At 45.5% G+C, this 22,982-nt stretch overlaps 1 protein-coding gene across 3 annotated transcripts in view; it reads left to right on the forward strand.

Moving 5' to 3' along the window:
* The window catches only part of NFKB1 (nuclear factor kappa B subunit 1), a 113,475-nt gene extending 91,123 nt beyond the window's left edge, over positions 1-22,352 (forward strand). For 2 of the 3 annotated variants that reach the window (XM_032400905.1, XM_032400906.1), the window contains 12 exons: positions 844-933; positions 2,393-2,578; positions 3,724-3,865; positions 7,643-7,757; positions 12,658-12,859; positions 13,329-13,498; positions 13,840-13,942; positions 16,227-16,351; positions 17,754-17,820; positions 18,146-18,318; positions 19,070-19,250; positions 21,495-22,283. In XM_032400905.1, coding sequence (XP_032256796.1) covers positions 844-933; positions 2,393-2,578; positions 3,724-3,865; positions 7,643-7,757; positions 12,658-12,859; positions 13,329-13,498; positions 13,840-13,942; positions 16,227-16,351; positions 17,754-17,820; positions 18,146-18,318; positions 19,070-19,250; positions 21,495-21,652 — 1,712 coding nt within the window. In that variant the 3' untranslated portion in view covers positions 21,653-22,283. Of the gene's footprint in view, positions 1-843; positions 934-2,392; positions 2,579-3,723; positions 3,866-7,642; positions 7,758-12,657; positions 12,860-13,328; positions 13,499-13,839; positions 13,943-16,226; positions 16,352-17,753; positions 17,821-18,145; positions 18,319-19,069; positions 19,251-21,494 lie in introns of all 3 variants that reach the window. The other variant, XM_032400904.1, reaches the window with a different exon arrangement.
* Positions 22,353-22,982: the final 630 nt, after the last annotated feature.

The following is a 22,982-nucleotide window of genomic DNA, read 5'->3' on the forward strand; positions in this document are numbered from 1 at the left end:
CCTTCCTACTATCTTTTTTTTTTTTTAACATATAATGTATTATTTGTTTCAGAGGTACAGGTCTGTGATTCAACAGTCTTACACAATTCACGGCGCTCACCATAGCACATACCCTCCCCAGTGTCTATCACCCAGCCAGCCCATCCCTCCCACCCCCCCACCACTCCAGCAACCCTCAGTTTGTTTCCTGAGATTAAGAATTCCTCAGTGAGATCATATGATACATGTCTTTCTCTGATTGACTTATTTCGCTCAGCATAATACCCTTTAGTTCTATCCCCGTCATTGCAAATGGCAAGATTTTGGTTTTTTTGATGGCCCCCAAAGAGTTTTACGTACGAGTTTATGCTTCCACCAAAAAATGCCTGAGAATGAACAGTGTGGTCATGTTTCCTTTGAGGAGTCAATATTTTTTCTGTATTTTGTTTGGTTCACTTTTTCCCGCCAGAGGTTATTTCAAGGTCCTCTGTGTCCGCAAGTCTTGAGTTTGGATGGTGACCACTCACCATTGGCTTCTCCTCTCCACATAGGAGTGGGAGCCTTTCTCCAGCATGCACTCCTCCATGCTGCCCCAAGCCTGGGCATTGCCAGAGTTGCCAAAATGTAAACTTGATCAGAGTAGAATTCTGATCATCCCATGATCCCCCACAACGTGTCTTGCTAACTCCCAACAGAAGCACCATATCGGGCACACTGCCCTCCCACGCCAGAGCCTCTACTCACCTTAGGGAAGGACACCAAGCTTGGCTGAGTCTTTGTTAAAAAAACAACATCAACAACAACAACAAAACACCGAAAAAACAAAACATCATGAGGTTTCAGTTGTTTTGCTTGCCATTTCAGGGTACGGCTTCCCTCACTATGGATTTCCTACATACGGTGGAATTACCTTCCATCCTGGAACCACTAAATCTAATGCCGGGATGAAACACGGTAAGTAAGGTAGTTTTTTTAATAGTGAGAAAAGAATAGAAAAATTGCCAAGAAGTTTTTATCATTACCTATCACAACATTGTCATCTTGAAAAAAAAATTGATAAATGCCAATAAACTAAGAAGGTACTTCTCCAAAAAAAAAAATATTATTCCCTGTGGTGAGTATAAATTCTATTCCCAGTACTTATATATTGATTTTGTAAGTGGCATGACCAGGGGGAGGAAAAGAACATTAAGAAGGGACATATAGAAAGACTTGACTCTTCAAACATAAAAAAGTCACCAAACTTACCTATTCTTTCCTTTTTTTTTTTCTTCTCAAATACTATACTTTTGCAGATATTTTGAGTTTTATAGGAATGGCCTTTCCACATCAAATGCATCCCCTAATTTGCAGTTGTCACACCACGGGTTCATAATTTATATTGCACGTCCATTCTAGTGTACCCATTGAAGAAATAATACAATGAAGCCTTCCCATGTATGGAATGCCTGTTTTATGTCAGGGGCTACTGCATATTTTAACTGTAATCTTCACGATTGCTCTGTAAGGAAAATAGTAGTGTCTCCATTTTACAGACAGAGGACACTGAGGTTCCGACATGTTCATTCACCCCCCAAAGGCACATACCTGTTAACGGCAGAACCAGGATTTGAGCCAGTTCTCCTCATAAAACCTAGGTGTTCTCAGAGCACGTGTCAGATAGCATGGTCGGACCTGAAAGAGCACAGAAATGGCGCCCCAAGTGGCTCCCACACTAAAGAATGTGACTTGATATCACATCTTAACAACTTGCTTGGTTAATAGCATTAGGAAAAAAATAATTCCTCTGTTTGTATTTAAACTTTAAAAATTCCACTTCCCGGGGGCACCTGGGGGTGGCTCAGTCAGTTAAGCATCGAACTCTTGATTTCAGCTCAGGTCTTGATCTCAGGGTCGTGAGTTCAAGCCCATGCTGGGCATGGAGCCCACTTTAAAAAAAAAAAAATCCACTTCCCTACAATTCACAGAAGAGCTGTGTTTCTTTTTTCTCCTTTACAAATAAACAGAATGAAATGTCAGTTTTTAGAAGTATAAATAAAAATTTTTTAAGATCTTAAAAGTTCTCATCACAAGAAAAATTTATGACTATATGTGCTGACTGATGTTAATTATTGTGGTGATCATTTGACAATATATACAAATATCGAATCATTATACTGTACACCTGAAACTAATGTAATGTTATATGTCGATTATGCCTCAGTAAAAATGTGTCTTTTACAAGTGAGCATTTAAAATAGCCCCAAAACAGGTTACTTAATGATTTGACTGTTTTAAAAGGAATTTTAAATTACTGGTTTTCTTTTCCCTTTGCAGTAAACTTGCCTCCCATCTTTATCTGATAATTGAAACAGTAAATTATAACTTAATAGAGTTTACTGAGAAAAAGCTGATATTTTTGCTTTTATCTTAGGAACAATAGACACCCCATCTAAAAATGATTCTGAAGGTTGTGGAAAGAGTGTGGACAGAGAGGCAGCCAGCCTCCCCGGGAAAGTAACTGAACCCGCAGAACAAGATAAAGAGTCCAGCACTGGGGATGATGAGGTTACTCTGACGTATACAGTGGGAGTAAAGGAAGAGAACTCTAGGTTTCAGGGTAAGTGAGCATACACATGATTACATTGTACTGACTGGTGAGGAGATGGGTTGTGGTTGGAGGTGTGGAGACTATTGCCAGAAGACAGGTTTATTTTCTGTTAATCTAAAAATGATGCATCAATACGTAGTTCAGTGTGCTTGCTCTTCAGAGTCCTGTGTGCTTTTTGAAAAACATGTGTCTGAACATTTTATTCACACTGAGATTTCCATTTTCCCCATGTTGTTCTCGAATATAAAGTACTGAAGTTTACATATGCATTCTCCAATCATAATTATGCAGTTTTAGGGTATCCTGAGAGATCATCTAATTCATTTCTATCACAGATAATAGGGAAAAGTTTCCATAACTTTAATAGTCTCCTCTCTCTAGACTGTAGCTTGACTGTCATCCCGAAGTAGAACTTTGCCTGAAAATAAGGCCGTTTCCTTTTGCCCTGATGCCCTCTTTGAACAGTTAGGATTAAGAGGGACCGAGCACTTCTGTGCCTATTTTGAACCAGTACTCATTAGAGAAAAGGGAAGGGAAAGATGGCAAATATTTCTACTTGTTGGCCACTTATGGTCTCTATCACATATTTTTTTTTTTAAACACCACTTTAAAAATGTGCAAAGCATGGTTAGTTAGGTGGGGGGATCATATAAAAACAGGCCACCCATGGTTTTGGCCTGCAGGTCTCAATTTGCCTTCCCCTGACCTTCCAGAAGCAAACTTCACAAGCACACCGAAGACCTATGGAAAGTCTGTCTGTGTTTTTTGACACTTTGTCTAACTGGAGAGTTGTTTAAGACTCCAGTGAAGGATTATTTCATCAGGAGATGGATTATTTACAATATAGTAAATCGAATCAACATTATTTAGAGATGGAGTGTTCCCCCTAAGATAACAGACATTTCTAAATTTGTTTCCCCCGACGAACCACAGACCGATTTTTCAGATCAGCCTCTGTATTTGTCAGTAAGCCAATGTCCAATTGTGCTTTTTCTAGTGAACACGGTGCAGAAGTCCTGAAAGGAGCATTTGCACCTCAAACGATGTGTGTCGAGGTATTAGAACCCTGATGCTGATGGTTTTGACCTCGAGCATGCCGTACCTGTAGAACGAGTATAGGAGACTCACCTGTGATTGTGGTCATTGCCTTGCAGACAACCTCTTTCTAGAGAAGGCTATGCAGCTGGCCAAGCGGCATGCCAACGCCCTTTTTGACTACGCGGTGACAGGAGACGTGAAGATGCTGCTGGCTGTCCAGCGCCACCTCACTGCAGTGCAGGATGAGAATGGGGACAGGTAAGTCAGGACTTGTGCAAACAAGAGTTGTTCTAGGGCCGGGAACAGAGAAAATCACTGTATGCTCACTGGCTGAAGATAAAAAGAATCATTTAAAGGTATTGGGTCCTGTCACTGGAAGACTATCGTGGGCAGTAATGTGTCAGTAAGGTCGAATCCCTACTTTGCTTCCCCTGACCGGTGGCTCTCACCTGTTGGGCCCTAGCGTAGCTCGAGTCCTCCTCTAAGAGTACATCGTTCTGGGCAAGAAAACGAAGATGTGTGTGGGGAATGGTGGTACTTTTTCAAAAACCTTGCTTTATTTATTGGGATAACGTGTGGAATAACATTTAATAAACCTATTTATTTACGGGATTAATAACATTTGCTTTATTTACTGAAATGGTATAATAATAAAATTTGGTCCAACCAGATCCCTCAAGCACTTGTTATCCCAACTGCTTATTTATGATGGTAGTGTACTCAAGACAAAGCCCAAAGAAGACAGCACAACGACAACAACAGAACAATTAAGAGCCGACTGTCATTCTTTCCCAGTCACTGGTTCCTTCGCTCCTGCCTCCGTTCCTGGTTACCAGTCTGCGACTGGGTCAGGCCCCCGTGTCTGCTCTCCCTCACGCCGTGGGGGAGGCGAGCATTCCAAGCACCGGGCATCCATCTCTGCTCTCACTGAGCTGATATTGGCAAAGCAGCTGGCTTCTTTCTAAAACCGTTCTCTTGGGCCTTTCACTGAGGCTCCTAAAATGATCTCAGAAGCCTGTGAGAACAACAAGAGACAACAGCCCTCAGATTCAAGTCAAGTGCCTTACCTAAAACTTTCCAAAAATAGCGTCAACCCCGAGAAACCCTTTTCTGTAGAGGAGTTCTTGAGTGCTGCGTTTTAAGCCTCGGTTTAAACGCTGAACCAAACGCTTTAGGAAAGTGCCAACCTCAGGGTTTCAAACAGAGACCTTTGTTCTCGTTCCTTGCAGCGTAACCAAGGATGTGGTATAACCACTGCCCTTGTGCTACAGTATGAGAGGAACTCGTACAGCCTGCTTTGTGTAATGCTGTGAACAGCAGAATGTTTTCACGGGCTTAAAGAATCCACTTAGCACTCAGCAGCGTAGAACCACAAGAGAAAGCAGCCAGTTACCCAAGACAGAACAGCAGTGTTTCAGGTGACATTTTTATGGGCCTGCGGCATTGAGGAGCCTAAGAAATATGAGCACGTGGAAGCTAGCGGGGGCCTGCGGCCTATGGAGGGAGGGTTGTGGAGAAGATACGAGGCACATGCATTCAGTGGGTACGTGGAGGGGCAGGTGCGGGCACGTGTAAGGACACATACGGAGGGGCCCAGGAGGTGGTCTTCCCTGCCCAAGCAGAACATGAATCCTTCGAGTCCCCTCCTGGGACCCCAGACATACTCCTACCAGCAGGCTCTCAGGGTTTGCTGCAGCTGGAGGCGGAGAGGGGAGGCCCAAGAGGAACCCTCACGAGAATGTGGCCAAGGGAAAGCTGCTGGTCCTCACACATCAGGGCTGTTTTCATTGAACTTGTCACACTCAGCTAATAATCTGAGTCCTAGAGCCATTAATCATCACAGAAAATACAATAAAGAAAAGAAAAGAACTTCTGGTGTTGGGGACATTCCCATGAGGGTGTGAGGATTTATGGGGGAGGGAGAAGGTACTTCTGGGATGAAATGCTGAGCTGCGCATGGAAATTTTTAGGCAGGTTTGAAATATGACCTTTTTCTTGGTATATGTGCATCATGTCTGCATCAGACTTTGGGCCCTTTTTAGACGGCTTCTTCCAGCCTCACATTTCAAGAGACAGTAGTGAAACCTCGACATCATTCATTTGCTCTCTCAAGTAATGAAGTCACAAGTTTGTTTTTTTAGGCCCTCTTGTGCCAACGTTAATCCCTAGTAAGATGCACTTACTTTTGCTAAGAAAGAGGCCTGGAAAACATGACACCTCAGATGTTTCAACTGGACAAAATCTAGCCTGTGCCTCAAATCCCAGATGTCCTGCCACCATGCGATACTCAGTATGCTCTGCATCGCGATCTGTCCATACTTTGGCATATTCCTTATCTTAGGGGTTCATCTGCAGCTCTACAGAGCAGTGCCCATGTCCTCCTTCAGCGGGATGGTTTAAGGGATTAAGAGGTGGCCTTGGAGCCAGATGGACTGGACCTGGGCTGGGCTCCCAGCTTCACCACTCACTAGTTAAGTGACGTGGGTTGAGTTCTGTTATACCTGCGAGTCCCAGTTTCATCATCTGAAAAATGAGGATAATATTACCTACCTCACTGGGCTTCTTGTTATGATAAATCAGGTCATATATGTCAACTACGTAGCATGGCCTGGTAAATAGAAGCTCTAAGCCCAAAGTAGCCACTTTTTTGAGTCCTTTCAAATTATTTTTAGTAGTAAGTTTTTTTAACAATTAAAAAATTGTGTCAGGACGCCTGGGTGGCTCAGTCGGTTAAGCATCTGCGTTCGGCTCAGGTCATGATCCCAGGGTCCTGGGATCGAGTCCCATATCGGGCTCCTTGCTCAGCCGGGAGCCTGCTTCTTCCTCTGCCCCTCCCCCCTGCTTGTGCGAGCTCGCTCACTCTCTATCTCTCTGACAAATAAAATCTTTAAAAAAAAATTTGTGTCCCTAGGACTGATGCTTGGCACCTGCCAATATTTTCAGCCTTATTAGCATAAGCCCTGAGGCTCATTCTGTCACCCTTATTTTAGCGCCTGAATTGTGTGCCAGGGCTGTAAGGCTGACCCAGGGAGGACCAGCCCTGAGATCACAGGCCAGAGAGGGGGAAAGACAGATAGAAAACCACAGTTGCATAACTAAGTAGTAAGCTTGAGGGGAGACCATGTGCTCTGCCTAGGGAGTTCGAAGAGGAGGTAAGGTTTGAACTGGAATATGAAGGATGGAGTAGGCACTGTCCAGGCAGAGAAAAGGAGCAAAACCATTCCAGGCAGAGGGAATATTTGCAAGGGAGAAATAAAATCACATGTTCCTTCAGAAGTTTACCTCAAGAGTCCTCTCCCAGTAGGGTGCCTGGGTGGCTCAGTTGGTTAAGCGACTGCCTTCGGCTCAGGTCATGATCCTGGAGTCCCGGGATCGAGTCCCACATCGGGCTCCCAGCTCAGCGGCGAGCCTGCTTCTCCCTCTGACCTTCTCCCCTCTCATGCTGTTTCTCTCTCTCTCGCTCTCTAATACATAAATAAATAAAATCTTTAAAAAAAAAAAAGAGTCCTCTCCCAGTAGTTAAATGCCTGACCCCATTCGCCCCTCTTGGGATCTAGGAAGATCTTTCAGAAGCCACCACACTATATTTTGGAGGAGGCTGGAAGGTTAGGTGAGGTAACTACATTTTCCTGAACAGTTCCTAGTGCCGGGCATTTTACATACATCATCTATATGTCAACGGAAGCCAGGAAAAAGCTAGAAGAGAAAATGCCCTGAACTATCACACGGAGGCAGAGTCGGGATTTGAACTTATGTCTCTTTCCCTCGAGGCCCGGGTGCTTTTATGCCTCACGAGGTCAGACCAAAATGTCCCCAGAGGCCAGGCAGGCCTGGTAAAAGAGTGTAGGGGCCTGCGTAGGCGGTAGAACATTCCCACCTCAGATTCAAGACATTTGAGATTCAAGACATTTGGGGGCCGAATAAAAGGAAGGATGAGAACCAGGTTCGGTCTGCAAGTCTGATCCTTTCTTGGGAATCTTTTTTTTTTTTCCACTAACACTTTAGTTGATTAGTGCCACTCTGTTTTTGTTCCAGTGTCTTACACTTAGCAATCATCCATCTTCATGCTCAGCTTGTGAGGGATCTACTAGAAGTCACATCTGGTTTGATTTCTGATGACATTATCAATATGAGAAATGATCTCTACCAGGTAAGCAGAAATGCCAACTGAAGAAAAATCCAGTTTGTACATGCTTGCATGTGTGTGTGTGTGTGTGCATGTGTGTACGTGTTATTTCTAATAATGTTAACAGTAGCACAAATACAGGGCTTTGTTTTGTAGGTTAAATCCTAAAAGCCCATAACTTGGGAATATTATTTATGATTCAGGGTCCTTTAATCTGTGAGTATAATAGAAATCACTCCACAATGAAATTCAGCATCCTGCTGGGGGAAGGCAAAGTTCAAACTTCAGAAATCTGTCAAAGAGTCGATCCATTTTCTTTTTTTTTTTTCTTTTTCAAATTTATTTTATTCTTTTCATTATAATAAGTGTACTTTTTAATCCCCATCCCCTATTTCACCCATCCACCACCCTCCTCCCCTCTGGTAGCCATCAGTTTGTTCTCTGTAGTTAAGGGTCTGTTTCTTGGTTTGTCCCTTTTTTTTTCCCCCTTTGCTTGTTTGTTTTGTTTCTTAAATTCCACGTAAGAGTGAAATTGTGTGATATTTGTCTTTCTCTGACTTATTTCACTTAGCATTATACTCTCTAGCTCCATCCATGTTGTTGTAAATGGCAAGATTTCATTCTTTTTTATGGCTGAATATTACTTCACTGTGTGTGTGTGTGTGTGTGTATCACTTCTTTGTCCATTCATCTGTCGATGGACACTTAGGCTGCTTCCATGGTTTGACTATTGTAGGTAATGCTGCTATAAACATAGGGGTACATGGATCCCTTTGAATTAGTGTTTTTGTATTTTGGGGGTAGATACCCAATAGTGGGATTACTGGGTTGTAGGGTAGCTCTATTTTTAATTTTTTGAGGAACCTCCACACTGTTTTCCACAGTGGCTGCACCAGCTTGCATTCCCACCAGTAGTGCAAGAGGATTCCTTTTTCTCCACATCCTCGTCAACACTTGTTTCTTGTGGTTTTGATTTTAGCCATTCTGACAGTTGTGAGGTGATATCTCACTGTGGTTTTGATTTGCATTTCCCTGAGATGAGTGATGTTGAGCATCTTTTTTTCTTGTTTAAATTGAAATATAATTGACATATAACATTGTATTAGTTTAAGGTGCCCAGTAATTCGATATTTGTATATATCACAAAATGATCACCAAAATAGGTTTATTTACTTGTCATCCATCACTGCCTATAGTTACAAATTTTTTTTTTTTTGTGGTAAGAACTTTTAGATCTATTCTCATAGCAACTTTCAAATATACAGTACAGGAGAACCTAGAGTAAATATGTCACTTCTGTCAAGAAAAATACAATTGAAAAAAATTAAGTTTGGAAAGCCAATAATGTGTAAGAATTTTGAAGTCTGCTGAAACACATTTTGACAACATCTAGATTAAGTGTATATCAAATAAAGGGTGCTGAAATCAGAACACAGAAAAGTAAAAAAAGGTTGGTTGAGGAGAAAGCATCTTTCAAAAACAGAAAGCTCAAATCAAGGAAAACAGGAAACACCAGAGTTTTACTCAGATCAGGTTTGAACAGGAATTCTGTGGGTTCAAAAGCAACTTGAGGAACCCTGGTACAAAGGTCCTCAGACGTTGCCGAGAGAAGGTAGCTGGGACCCGGTGAGGCTACCTGATGGGCACGTGCAGACCTCAGGTGGGGAAAGGAAATTGGAGCTGCACTTGGCAGAACCAAAGCCTGGAGCCTGATGTTGGGAGCCTGAGACCTGACCCAGCCACTCTGGCCAAAGGGGTGCTCTCCCCTCCCAGCCCCTTTGCCCCCACCCCACCTGGCTTTGGTGCCAGTCTCCTGGTCTTGCCCCTTGTCAGCTTTCTCATTTTCTCCTTCCCTTCGCTCCACCCAAAGTGACTTCCCAACCCTCGTTGGCCTGGACAGTGTGCTCAGATGCCTGGTCCGAGCATACCTGTCACTCTAAAAATATGGCCCACAATCATGTACAATTAATTGCACAGTAAAGGTACCTGTTCCAGTTCTGAGTTGTTAAAGCAGGTGATGTGAATCATTTTTATCTCCTCGAAGCAAAAGAACTACAATGTTGACATGTAGCTCTCACTAGATTGTTATGTGTGAATAGGTGTTTCCTGATAAGGGAAATAAGCTTCCCATTTGATGTAAGGCTTTCAGCTCCTTCCCTAGTGGTAATGCTTAATGTCAACGGAAGAACGAAGTTGGGGATTCTTCACTGACTCATAATATAAATGAGGGTGAAGTCTAATTTTAGGTAGACATTTAAAGAATGTCTTCAAATTTTCATACCATCTTGGGGGTTGTTGGTATTTGGAGAGTCATCTGGCCCTGAAAGCTTGATTCTTTCAGGCTTTAGGACTGATTGTTCCTCTCAACCAGCACGAGCGTACAAATAAAACTGGGAACGAATGGCACTGTGTCGCTTCTCGGTCCTCCTTTCAAAGACTGCTTCGCTTCGCTGGCTGTAGGTCAGATTCAAGGAATTACTTGTTTTTCTGTTTATAAATAGGCCCTGCAAAGGACACCACACAACAGGATTAGTAGTCGTGATTTATTATGTGCTGACCTCCTTACTGTATCATTTGGTTACGTATATTGAGACTCTCTCTGATATGCTAGACACAAAAATCTTGAAACCACCACCTTTGACACTTCTTGCCTTCCGAACTGGGGACTCTCGGGAGAACACAGGTCCATTTTCCCCCAACTTAGCACCACTCTCATTCATGGACAAGGATTCTGGGATCCCCTGGTAATGCCTTCTAGGTCTCAAACATACACCCAGTGGCAACTTCGATTTGAGACCTAGAAAAGGCTGAAATTTGGACTCGTTTATCTTTGTGAAGTTTCTCTGGTAACTATTTTCAATGGAAAAATTATACAGTTCTCTAAGTAATTTGGATTATTTGGCAATTGTCTTAGACAATCTCCCAAAATACCATTCACTAATCTTAGTGCATTTCTGTGACCATCTGTCATGATCAAATCTCTCTCCCCACCCACTCTCTAAAGATACACTCAAAATAATCCCAGTGCATAGAGTTAGGATTCTTCTGAAAATTTCTGAAATCTTTTGCCTTCAAGCCCTTTCCTCTTCTTCACTCCCCACCATAGATCACCCCTCCAGTGTGTTTGATATGGATTGTTTTATCTGCATACCTTCCTATGTAACATTAATGAGGGGTTTTGTCCATATGGATTTTTTTCTTCTATGTTTTTAATTTTTATAAATATAATCTTTGTTCATAGTTCTTTAAATTGTACATAAGGAAATACACTGGAAAATCAAAAGTTGCCCTCCCTGGCAGTATACAAGTCCCCTAACCCCACTCCCAAATATAGCTATTGCATTTGTAAGTATTTTTCCAGATAGTGGCTATGTAAACATACACACTTGAAATAAATATAGATATTTTACTATACTCTCACAGTCCACACTGTGTTATATAATCCTGGGGTTAAAGATCTAAAGCCTGAAATTTCATAGGAAACCTTCAGTGGGACTATGTTTTAAAAAAAAAAAAAAAAAAAGCTTCTCGTACTCATAGTAACAGAATTTGTATAACGTGAAAAAAAATCATATTAAAACTAGAGATAATTACAAATTTCTGAGTGGTATAATATTTTATAATTTCAGATCTTTTTTACAATCTCATTCTCTCTCAGATTTTTTTCATCTCCCCAAATAGCATGTCATATTAATAAATGCACTTTTTTTTTTTTTACATATTTATTTCTTAAGAAGAAGGCTCTTGGCTACAGTATCTAAAGTTTTTGAGGACATCATTCTATTTCAAGCTGGGGTATAAAAGATGAAAAAAAAATAAGAGAGAATGGAAGTTTGGCCCAAAAGCCTGTCTGGCTTCTGCTGTGTGCAGTTATCACTGTAACGGAGCGGAAGCCGCGGGAGCATCTTGCAGCGCCTCCTGGGCTGAGGTTGTCCTGCACCAGCTGGGCGTCGGTGGCTTACCCTGTTGTCGCCGCTGTGGCCGGGAATCGCGTACCGAGAGAGAAAGTTTAGGCAAATTGTCACTAGACGGACTGGATTTCACAGACTCCTGTGAAATAGACTGATTTGTATAAAAATATCTCGCTATTCTGTCAGTGGCCTCAATTCTTTGAAAGATACTTTCGCGATTGTGTCTGTCTTGCTCATTTTGAAAACACTCAGTTTGCAAAACATCTCATTTGCATTCGCCGAGACACTACTTTGTGGGCAGAGTAATCAAATGGACTATGTATGCACCTATTAGGTGTTAGCGATTCAGCTCGCTTGTTCATCTGAGCCCTCTTACTGAGATGGTTCTGTCGTCCTGGTTATGACATTTAGAATCCTTTGACACCTGCTATAAAATGGGGGTGCCCCAGAGTTCTATTGATTGTTCTCATCACAGAGCCAGTCCACGGAAAAATATTTTTACTTCAGCAAACTCACTTTCCACGTTAATATAGAATGACAGCACCTTTGTGAATTAGTTTCTATTGAGTAGTTAGTTCATTTCACCTTCTTCAGTAAAACTATAGCCTTGCTTTGATTTGTTAATATACAGAATTATCAGCTGAAGATAGATTCCTGCTACAAATTCAAGGAAACTAAATTTATTAAGAGAAGAATTAACGTATCAGCAGTCAGCAGGCTGTAATGAGAAACAAGAAAGCGATTAAGAATTGTAAATATAAAAATAATCTTAATTATCGCGTGGCTCAATATCAGTCGGGCATACACACTTCATTAGCACAGGACATAGAACAGGGAGTAACTCATTTGCAAAAGAGAGGAGTTAATCTGGCAATGGGAAACGGCCCTGAGGCATGACGCCATCTATTGCAGCGGCAGCCACAAAACCCGTAGGTTCAAGCCCGGGGAGGGAGAGAGGGGTTCAAGTGTTTGCTGCTGAGCAGTGTATCTCCTGACCCTTCTCCACTTCCCAGACACCCTTGCACCTGGCAGTGATCACCAAGCAGGAGGCTGTGGTGGAGGACTTGCTGCGGGCCGGGGCCGACCTGAGCCTTCTGGACCGCTTGGGTAACTCTGTTTTGCACCTAGCTGCCAAAGAAGGACAAGATAAAATTCTCAGTATTTTACTCAAGCACAAGAAGGCAGCACTACTGCTGGACCACCCTAACGGGGAAGGTAAGAGACGAGCAGACGTTGTGGATAACCTTCTCTCTCTGCTTTCTAAACAATTGGTAGCTACTTGCTAAATGTGTGTTCTTTGATTTGCACCCAAAAGTGCTTCCCTTAGTCACCCGGAGGTTGTCATCTCTCCTGAGAATTTCTGTTGCTCACCCTAACTTCTTTAAAGATGATTTGGAATTGTTAGGAGGTGGAAAAAGCAGAGGCCTGAGCAAACACTGGTCTTGAGGTGTAGAAAGCATCGTTTATCCAAAGAATGTTTATTTGCCCTCAGTGTCTCCTGAGAACATACGAGGAGACCGTGGGTTTCCATGCACAACAACAGACTTGCGGCGCCTTGCCAGGCTCTCTGGAGCAGAGACACTGGATGTGCTGAGAGTCGACAGCATTCCCTCCCTGGGGTCCAGTTTTGCCGCCTTGTGAGCAGCCTCCCCGCTGCATGACCGTCCCTGTGCTTGGGCCGCAGGTCTAAACGCCATTCACGTAGCCGTGACGAGCAACAGCATGCCGTGCCTGCTGCTGCTGGCGGCCGCCGGCGCCGACGTCAACGCGCAGGAGCGGAAGTCCGGGCGCACGGCGCTGCACCTGGCCGTGGAGCGCGACAGCATCTCGCTGGCCGGCTGCCTGCTCCTGGAGGTAGCCGACGCGCGCGTTTGCCTTTGCGTTGAAGTCCCAAGGGGGCGTTAGGACCGTCTTTTCAAGGAATGATGTCAGTAACAGCCTTTCCCCCTGCGGTCACCTCTCTTTATTCCATAGCTACTCGAGGCTTCGGGGTAGTCAGCTTTGGGCAGTCCTGACACCATCGGCCCCTTCTCTCTAACTGGGCATTTCTAAAGTGGCAGAGCCCGCCCCAAATAGCAACCGGGCTAGTAGTAAGACCTTTTCTAGGACCTAGGGCTCATGCTGACAGGAGAAGGTGGGGACTAAAGGGGGAGAGAACCTTCCACTAACTCTTTCCTTTGTGGGCTGGATTTTAGGGTGATGCCCATGTAGACAGTACCACCTATGATGGGACTACAGCCCTGCACATAGCAGCCGGGAGAGGGTCCACCAGGCTGGCAGCTCTTCTCAAAGCAGCAGGTAAGGAAGGCGGCCTGGCGGGCAGAGCTGGAAAGTGCTATCGGGAATGCAAACCCTACTCCTCCGGGTTGAACAGCCCCGCCTCCTTTAAGCCGCGGAGCTCCTGCTGAAATGCAGGAGTAAATAAAAGTCACACTTCCACGGCCCCCTGGAATGGCACTGCTGGGACTCGTAATCCTGGGCTCCATCCTGATGGTCATGTCAGTCTTTACCCTCTAATTCATCCGTTTGTTTTGGATATTGGTGGTTTAGGTTGACTCCCATGCCAGGAGATCTTCTTAAAGTTGAATTTGATTCCTTAAAGAAATCTGAGCAGTACCAGCCTCGGATCATGCCAGAAGTCTCCAGGAAAAAAGCTGATTGGTAGAAGACATTTTAAAATTTCCTTTGACAGGAGAGGTCCCTTAGAAGTAGAAATAATAGGAAAAAACAAATGGGCAGTGTATTGAGTGCTACCATATGTGAGGCACTAGAACTTGCTAGCATTTATTGACCTTACTATGTGTCAGGCACTGTGCTAGAGCTGTCAGACGCACTGTCTCATTTAATCTGCAACAACCCTTAGAGGTAAGTACCATTATTATTTTTCCCATCTCACAGCAGACAAAATAGACTGAAGAGACCTGTGGGACCCAGTCCTGGGGTCCTAGTAAAGGCATAACTATGAATCACACCTCGTCCATCTGAGCTTCCAGACTATTCTCTCTACTGTTTCTCTCCCCTGCTCTGCTCAAGGATCTGTAGACGTTATTCCATTTAATTCTCTAGTTCGGTGAAGTATAGAAAGTTATCCCTGCTCACCCTTGAATCTCTCTTGCCTTGTATACTTAGAACCTCAACACATGCTTAATGGGAGTAGTCTCTCAAACCTTGAGCTATCTGATTTCCTATAGAGGTTTTTAAAACTTTTTTAGAAAATAAATGCTTTATAAATTCAAGAAAACAGAGCAAGTTAAATACCTCTTTAAAAACTGAGTCCAGGAAGATGCACAGACTTTTTCTTTGGGAGCCCCACATACTTCTAAGTGAATAAAATCATATCCAAATAAACAATAGCCTTTTCTTTTCTTCGTCTCAGTCAAGTCAAACTTTCTCTTGGACAAGAGACTCTGATTGCAGTATGTATGAATAGTTTGGGAAGTCACTAGTTATAATTAAGAAATGCCTTCAGACAAGAAGCTATAACCCTTTCAAAAATGCTTTCTCTTGAATTCTTAATATCCCATGAAAGGAGTGCCGAGTAGCAGTTTCTCCATGATATAAATGAAGGCACTCGGGTGAAAAACCTAGTCCTGAGCTCCCAGTCATGAAGAAGGTCACTTCAGGAACAGATAGCTCAGCTCCTCTAGCATTCTCCAGCCCATAAATTGTTCGTCTTGTTTCTATTCTGTTTCCATGGTCAGATGGCACTCACTGCCTTCTAGATCAGGCCCGGGCTGGAAGGTTGAAATAAGAAACAGCATGAAGATCCTTCTCTGACTCTCATTAGGCCCTCTCCTGTTATTGAAGTTGGCACAAAGCAAATGATCTCCCAGCAAGATAAAAACAAGTTCTTCCCAGAAGGGTGTACCAAACTGACTACTGTTTGTTAGACATTAGACTAAACACTCATAAAAATAGTCTCTAAGCCTCTAAGAGGTAACTAGCTCTAATCTCTGAGTTACTTTTGGTGCACATTAAGAAACAGACTACATTTTTCCAAGATCAGCCCTAAAATTTTCAATTACTTTACATTGTAGGAGAAGGTTTTTGCAGTGTTTGTCTGTTTAAGGATCAAGACCCCGGCCGTGCTGTACCCAGGAATAAAAGTGAGCCTGTTGTCCCTATACAGCAAAGTTTGCTCTTTTGAGCAAGTGGGAGAACAGCCTGAGACATGTGCAGTGGTGGGCACGAACTTGAACATTAAATTAGGTCCTGAATCCTAAGGGTGCAGCCCAGCCCCTGTAAATTGCTGCTGTTACTCCTCAGCTTAAAGGTGTATCATTCGGTTGAAAACTGTCCTAGAGAGTTAAATGTGAGGGTCAGGGTACTTCCAAGTCTTTTGTCTTTGAAAATGTCCTTGGCTATATAGCGTATCGTAAGACATCTTTACAGTCAAAATAAATTAGAATTTAAAAGAAGTTTTCTGAATATTTCAGTGGAAGCATGTTTTATGTAATAAAAATTATCCAGGTAATTGCCTCGAGTAGCTGTTATGCTTTGCCTTTGGAAATCTGACCTCTGCAGGCATTTCAGAGTCGACAGGATCGTGGTTTACCTAATGCTGTGTAACTTGACTTAACAGGTGCAGATCCCCTGGTGGAGAACTTTGAGCCTCTCTATGACCTGGATGACTCTTGGGAAAAAGATGGAGAGGATGAAGGAGTCGTGCCTGGAACCACACCTCTAGATATGGCCACCAACTGGCAGGTGCGTGTGGCTCCAGTCTGTTTGATGGCAGCTCTGGAGGGAGCTAATGATTCAGGAATATAAGAACAGATGGTCTTCTTGGGTTTTTACTCCCCAAAGCACAAGCCTTTTATTTTTAAGAGAGTCTGCTTATCAAGAGACGTATTTATCTTGAAAAGCCTATCCATGAAAGATCTAGGTCAGCGGAGTTATGAGTATGAAAGTGTATGCCTAATCAGATCACGGTTAAGTTGTGAGAGAGGGTTCCACAAGAGAAAACATAAAATTCACAGAAGAGTTTCCCGTTCTGAGCTCACACCAGAATGGTCCCCGTCTCCATTTCGGAAGCTAGGAGAAATGTTACAATTTGCTTAGAACTTTGCTAAGTGATTTCTTTACATAAAAAGAACCCAGGGATTCTTCTGAGGATTTTAATAACTATAAACATAGTAAATAGACTTAAACTCTTCCTCCAAACTCCAGTGACCTGAGATCTGAAGGTGAAAAGCAGTGAGTAGGTATTCATGGCCCAGGGAGAAGAGCCAGAGGGAGGACACGGGTAGCAGACGGATCTCCAACACAACAAAATCGACTTTCTTAGGGCCAAGCGCTGCTCCACATCCAAAAACTGCTTGTTTGCCCCTTGGAGGTCCATGGTGTTGAGCTGAGTGACCCTGGCAGAGACCACATGGTTCCCCTTTAATGCTGAGCACCTGGCTTTCCCAGAAGCCTCACCACAGAACACACAAAGATAACCCACTTCAGCGACCCCATGTCGTCCTCACCTAAGTCAGCAAGCACGGAGTGACTGCAGGGCACACAGAAAGGTCTCCATAGCTACGGAATTGTGTTTTTCCTTTTAACCTATGACTTTTCAGTTTAAAATGTAGCTGGCGCTGGAAAGAGAACATCAAGCCTTGTGAGCATTACTATACCTCAGTTTGAGCAAGTTTATAGAATTCGTTCTCAGAAGGCTTTTCCTAGGGAGGAGGGGGCAGTGAGGCACGGCTGGCTTCAGCGTAAGCTCTGCGTAAGCTCAGTCCTCATCCGGGCCCTCAGGGACACATCACTTACTGATGACTCTCCAACCAACACATGGCCGATTCTGGTGGCCTGGACTGTCTTTGTCCTTCAGAAGGACCGTGGCACCGGCTCTCTGCAAGGTTGGCTTGGGTCTTCCTACCCACCTCAGAAGCCCCTGTAGAGCCCCGCCTCCTGGCCCCAGAGCCCCCAGGGCTTTTCTTTGCCCAAAGGGCATTGTCATGACTTTGTGGGTCATGGGACTAACTCCTTCCCATTCCCCCATCTTTGGGGTACTAGGCCCTCCTCAGGAGGACACAGTGAGTTCTTCATTACAAAGAAACTGACTCCCGTCCTGGTCCCTTTAATGTATAATGTTTCTCCACGGTTTTCTCCCCAACAGGTGTTTGATATATTAAATGGGAAACCATATGAGCCAGAGTTTACATCTGATGATTTACTTGCACAAGGTGAGCTCTTAACCAGTGTTCCCTCCACACAGTCATGTAAAGGGCTGAGGGAGAAGCAGCATTATCCAGGCCATACTGTGAAAGGCTCGGTGGCTTATTCCAGCATCGAAAGATCCTGGACGTATGCAAAGGAGACCGTCCAGTTGTAATCTGCTAAAGCACGCATACTGCTGTTACTCAGCGGGGCTGCTGCCGACTCCAAGTAACGCAGCTTCAGTGCTCCCACTGGGAGCTGGGGGCCCAAGGGCAGCAGCGTGGCCGTACTCAGTCCCTGCCGATGTCTCCGGTCGCTTGGGACAGCTGTGCTTCTTCTTCATTCCTTCAGGAGACATGAAACAGCTGACTGAGGATGCAAAGCTGCAGCTCTACAAGTTGCTAGAAATCCCTGATCCAGACAAGAACTGGGCAACTCTGGCACAGAAACTAGGTCTGGGGATACTAAATAATGCCTTCCGGCTGAGTCCTGCTCCTTCTAAAACTCTTATGGACAACTACGAGGTAACCCATCACCTCACATTTGTACTTGACTCCCGTCTGTTAACATCGCTGACCCCGGCATGGTCCCCCCCCCCCCCCCCCCCGCCCCGGACCCTTAACTCTGAGGAGGAAAATCAGTCATTACCCCTGTCCTGGGAGGGTGACCCAGGCCAGGGTGGAAACCCGCCTTCAGAAAAAGCAGTTTTCAGATACCCTAAGGTGTTCCCTATTTTCAAATACTTTGGGATTTCCTGCAGAAATCCTAGGTAGAGGGTCAGGGTTGTCGCCAAACTCTGACCCCCACCCCCCAACCAACCTGATAGGCTGTGATCCACATGCGTTATCTTCCCGTCCCCAAGAGCGTGCCTCGATCCCGTGTCGGGGCACGGAGTCAGCTTTCTGTGAGGTGCAATCATTGTCTACTGAAAATGCCCTCGTTCGCTCTGGTTTCTCGGTGGTTTTCAGAGCTTCCGCCTAAACAGGGATACTGCATGACCTTGGCGGCACGTAGGGTTTCACTGCCTCAACCCCTCTCCCCCTCGCTGCCTTCCGCGCTTACTGGAAGCCGCTTGTCTGATTTCCTGAGCGGTCTCGGAGCTGACACAGGAAGCTCGACGCAAAGGTCACGCGGCTCCGCAGCCGGCTTCGCTGTGAGCCCTGGCGGCCCAGGCGCTCGCAGGGGCGGAGCGGGGCGTGCGTCGTGGCCCCAGGCCGCCTGCTGGCTCCGGGCTCGGGAACACCTCGGGAACACAGCTTCCTGTCTCTCGCGCAGGTCTCCGGGGGGACCGTAAGAGAGCTGGTGGAGGCCCTGAGACAGATGGGCTACACCGAAGCCATCGAAGTGATCCAGGCGGCCTTCTGCGCCCCGGGAACCGTGGCCCCTGGCCCCGGGAAGGTGGCGCCTCAGACCCTCTCGCTGCCCCTCTCACCTGCCTCCACGAGGTTGCCAGTAGGTAAGGGAAGAACAGAACCAGCCCCTGAGGTAACCTCCTGCTCCCCAGGCTGTGTCTCGGCGTCTTGGGCTGTGGCTGTCCTCCCCACCGTTGTCCCCTGTCCCGTGTGCCTGTCACCCCCACAGCTCACAGGTGCTCCCCTCTGCGCCTCTCCTGACGCTGCTGGTCAGGTGGGCTACTCTCCCCAGGAGCAGTCACATTGACCCGGGAGTCACTTGGATTCGTTCTAAATACTAAAAACAACATGATGTGGCTGCTTAAGGCTAATAGTGTTTCTCTCACTTCTTAAATGTAAAAGAGAAAGAAACTCACAGAGCAAGGCGTAGAGAGCCAGGACTGGCCCCAGACTGGGGATGACACCGCAGTTCCCACCACAGCGCCCTCAGCTCCTCACCTCAGCCCAGAAGTGGCTTCACCTTCTCCCTGCGCCTCCTCCAGGTCCCCAGCACTGAACCTCTGTCACCCACCCGAAACACGCCACAGAACAGCACTCCCAACAGCCCAGTAACCCTTTGTTTCCCGCCAAATGTGTTCTCACACTCTCTCAACAACCACTCGGCGCTTTGTCTGGACCCTCCCTCTCTCAGTCCCCACCGAGAACACAGCAGCAACTCGAATTCCCTCGTCCTTGAGAGACTAACAGTTGGCCTTGTCGGGCAGAAGCTCTGCCATCCTCCAGGAGGTTAAGACAAAAATCCGAGCCTCGCCCATGGACACTTGCTGCTCGCAGTCAACACACAGCCCCTAGTCCTTCCTCTGGGACCACCTCTCTTGTCCATCCACGCTTCATTTCTTGCCTCAGTTCCTGCAGCAGCTCCTGGTCTGCCCCCCTCCCTTCAGTCCACTCTTGACACAACAGGCAGTAAGAGTCTTTTTAAAAAGGAGTGCTATGCCTATAGCTGTTATGTGCCTCCCAGTTCACCTGTCCGCTCACCAGAGCTTTATTGAATTCCTCCCGTGTGCCTAGTACTGTCTGAGGCTCTGAAGATGGAGCAGTAAGTAATAAAGGCAATGTTCCTTTATCCATTCTCTCTCGCAAATCCCTTTCATACGCCTTTCCTCCCGCCCCACTTCCCTGTACCCCCCGTCCCCCAAACCTCCGCTCACAAGTCTGATCCCATCTTAGGACCCGAACCTTCTCTTCCCCTTCCCTGCAAAGATCCTCACCTCGTGGCTCCTTCTTGCCCTTCAGTTTCAGCCCAAATGTCACCTCGTCAGGGGCCTTTCTAGGAGAGTAAGGACAGATGTTGCACACTTTGGAAGGAGTAATGTGTCCACTAGCAAAACAACCCTCATCTCCTATCTCGTGACCTGATGCTCCTTCCACACAAAGAAATAGGAAAATACTCATATCTTTAACATTTGATTTGATCTCTGACTTGTAGTTATTTTTAAAATTCCTCCTACACATAATAGAAACCCAGTAAAGATTGGGTGACTGAATCATCAATCAATAAATCAACCAAATTAGTAACAAGACAATAGTGTGTCACTGCCATTAAGGTCTTTATATTTTAATATTGGAACTGAATATACAAGAAGATAGCATTTTGATTTGTGTATATCAGACTTTGTTTCTTTGATCACTTTCTCTCTATAGGAAATAATTCAACATTGTTCAGATCTCTGAAGACACTTGTCAACAAGGAGAATGTGACCTAATTGTTCATCACAGACTCCTTTTCATCATAATCACCTTATCTTTTTTCTGTTACCGGAAGGTTTTTGAGGCAATGTGTAGCATTTATTAGCACGTGAGGCCCAGAGAGATACCTCATTTTTAGTTCCTACTTCAGTCACGCATTTATTTTGCCTGGGTTCAGCAATTTCCCCAGCTGGAAAATAGGTAATACAGTGATTGGAAAAATACACCTGATTTCTAAGAAAAAAAAAAGGCCCACCATGAGTTAGGAGAAATCAGAAAGGATTCTGATAAACGTGATGGTAAGAAAGAGATTTGAAAACATTTGCCTAATTTTGATGTCTTCCTGGTTTTTCTGTTGCTCGGGGCTCTGCCTCCCTCGGCCGACCGGCGAGCACAGTAACGACATAGTGACAGGCCGGTGGCGTGGGGCGGGGGGGGGGGGGGGGGGCCTGGGCCTGTGGAAGCTGACAGGCAGAGCTGCCGCCGGAGAGCCTCTTAGAGCCAGACTCGGAGCCCCGCTGGAATAGAAGGTGTACGAGAGCCACGGCTCTGCCTTTTCCCCCAGCTGTGCCCCAGTGAATCTGTGCTTCTTTCCCCAGACGAGGCCCGAGATGACAGCATCTGCGACAGCGGCGTGGAGACATCCTTCCGCAAACTCAGCTTTACAGAGTCTCTGACCAGCGGCAGCTCCTTGCTGACTCTTAGCAAAGTGCCCCACGAGTACGGGCAGGAAGGACCCATAGAGGGCAAAATCTAGCCTGCTGGCCCTTTCCCTCACACCGTGTAAACCAAAGCTCTGAAATTCCACCACTGTCCAAAAGAAGGAAGGCGAAGTGCATCCGCAGGAGCTCAGAGGAAAACCAGCCTGCCTGAGTCTCTCGGAATTTCATTCAAGGCCCCTCGAAGTCAGCTCCCTTTCTCGGTTCTCACGGGAATATTACTAGTCCGGTCCACGAACACATGGTCCCGAGTGGTCACCGGCCGGCCCGCCGCCTCGCCGTGGGCGAGTTCGCTTAGTGAGCTTTCCCAGCTGCTTCCCGTTGTCACTGCTGCTGCCCCAGCCCCCCCCCTCCCCCCCGCGCTCCCACTGGCATTAAAAGGCGGCCCAGTCCCCACCTGGTCTTCTCTCTGGCCGTCCACAGCACTGTCGTGCATTCAGATTAAGGATTATGAAAAGGGATATTTTTAAAATGAAAGTGACGTGTATAATAAAAAAAAAGGCTTGACTGCTTTTTCTAATGTGGTTATCTATGTGATTTGAAAAAAGAACATGTAATGTCACTATGTAAACATGGTTACAATCAGTGCTGAAAATGGTCTTTTCCCCCCTTTTCTGCATTTTGCTATTGTAAATATGTTTTTTAGATCAAATACTTTAAAGGAAAAGATGTTGGATTTATAAATGCTATTTTTTATTTTACTTTTATAATAAAAGGAAAAGCAAATTGATGATCTCATTTTGTTTGATCTCCAGAAATACTTTTCTAAGATGATTCCTTGTAATCATGGGATCATTCCACAGCCCGTTATCACATTCACATTCCCCTTTAGAGCCCGGTTTTTGACCCAGAAATGAACCAAAAAAAAAAAAAAAAAGATCAAAAGAGCAGTGTTTTAAGCTGAGATGAAAGCTTTGGGTTTGTCAAATCGTCGCTTGGCTCATTTCATTCAGTACCGCCTCACCTCCCGCTACCTCATTGGACAGCGGTCCTCCGCACCCCTCAGGGTGCTCTCAGGGCCCCTGCGAAGCATCAGGTCCTGCAGTCTCAGCACACGGGTGCTGTGATGAACACTGTGATATGCAACCAAGAACCCTCTTTAACGAAGGCCGTGTGGACCCAGCCGCCAGGAGCACACTTGGCTAAAGTCCTCTCTATCTGTCAGTTCCTTCGGGGATTGCCTCAGCCACAGAGAGCTGCCCCACCAGCTCACACTCATGTCCCTGATGGCCCCAAGTAACACCGATGGACGTGGGGTACAAAGGCTCCCTGGCATGGGACGACGGTGAAGAGCTGTCTGTGCTCCCGAGCCCCCTCACTGGCTGAGCTGTTGTTTGGGTCTGTGTCACGGCTCCGGTCTTCCCTCTG

This window comes from Phoca vitulina, unplaced genomic scaffold, assembly GCF_004348235.1.
Source record: "Phoca vitulina isolate PV1807 unplaced genomic scaffold, GSC_HSeal_1.0 scaffold3, whole genome shotgun sequence".
NCBI lineage: Eukaryota > Metazoa > Chordata > Mammalia > Carnivora > Phocidae > Phoca > Phoca vitulina.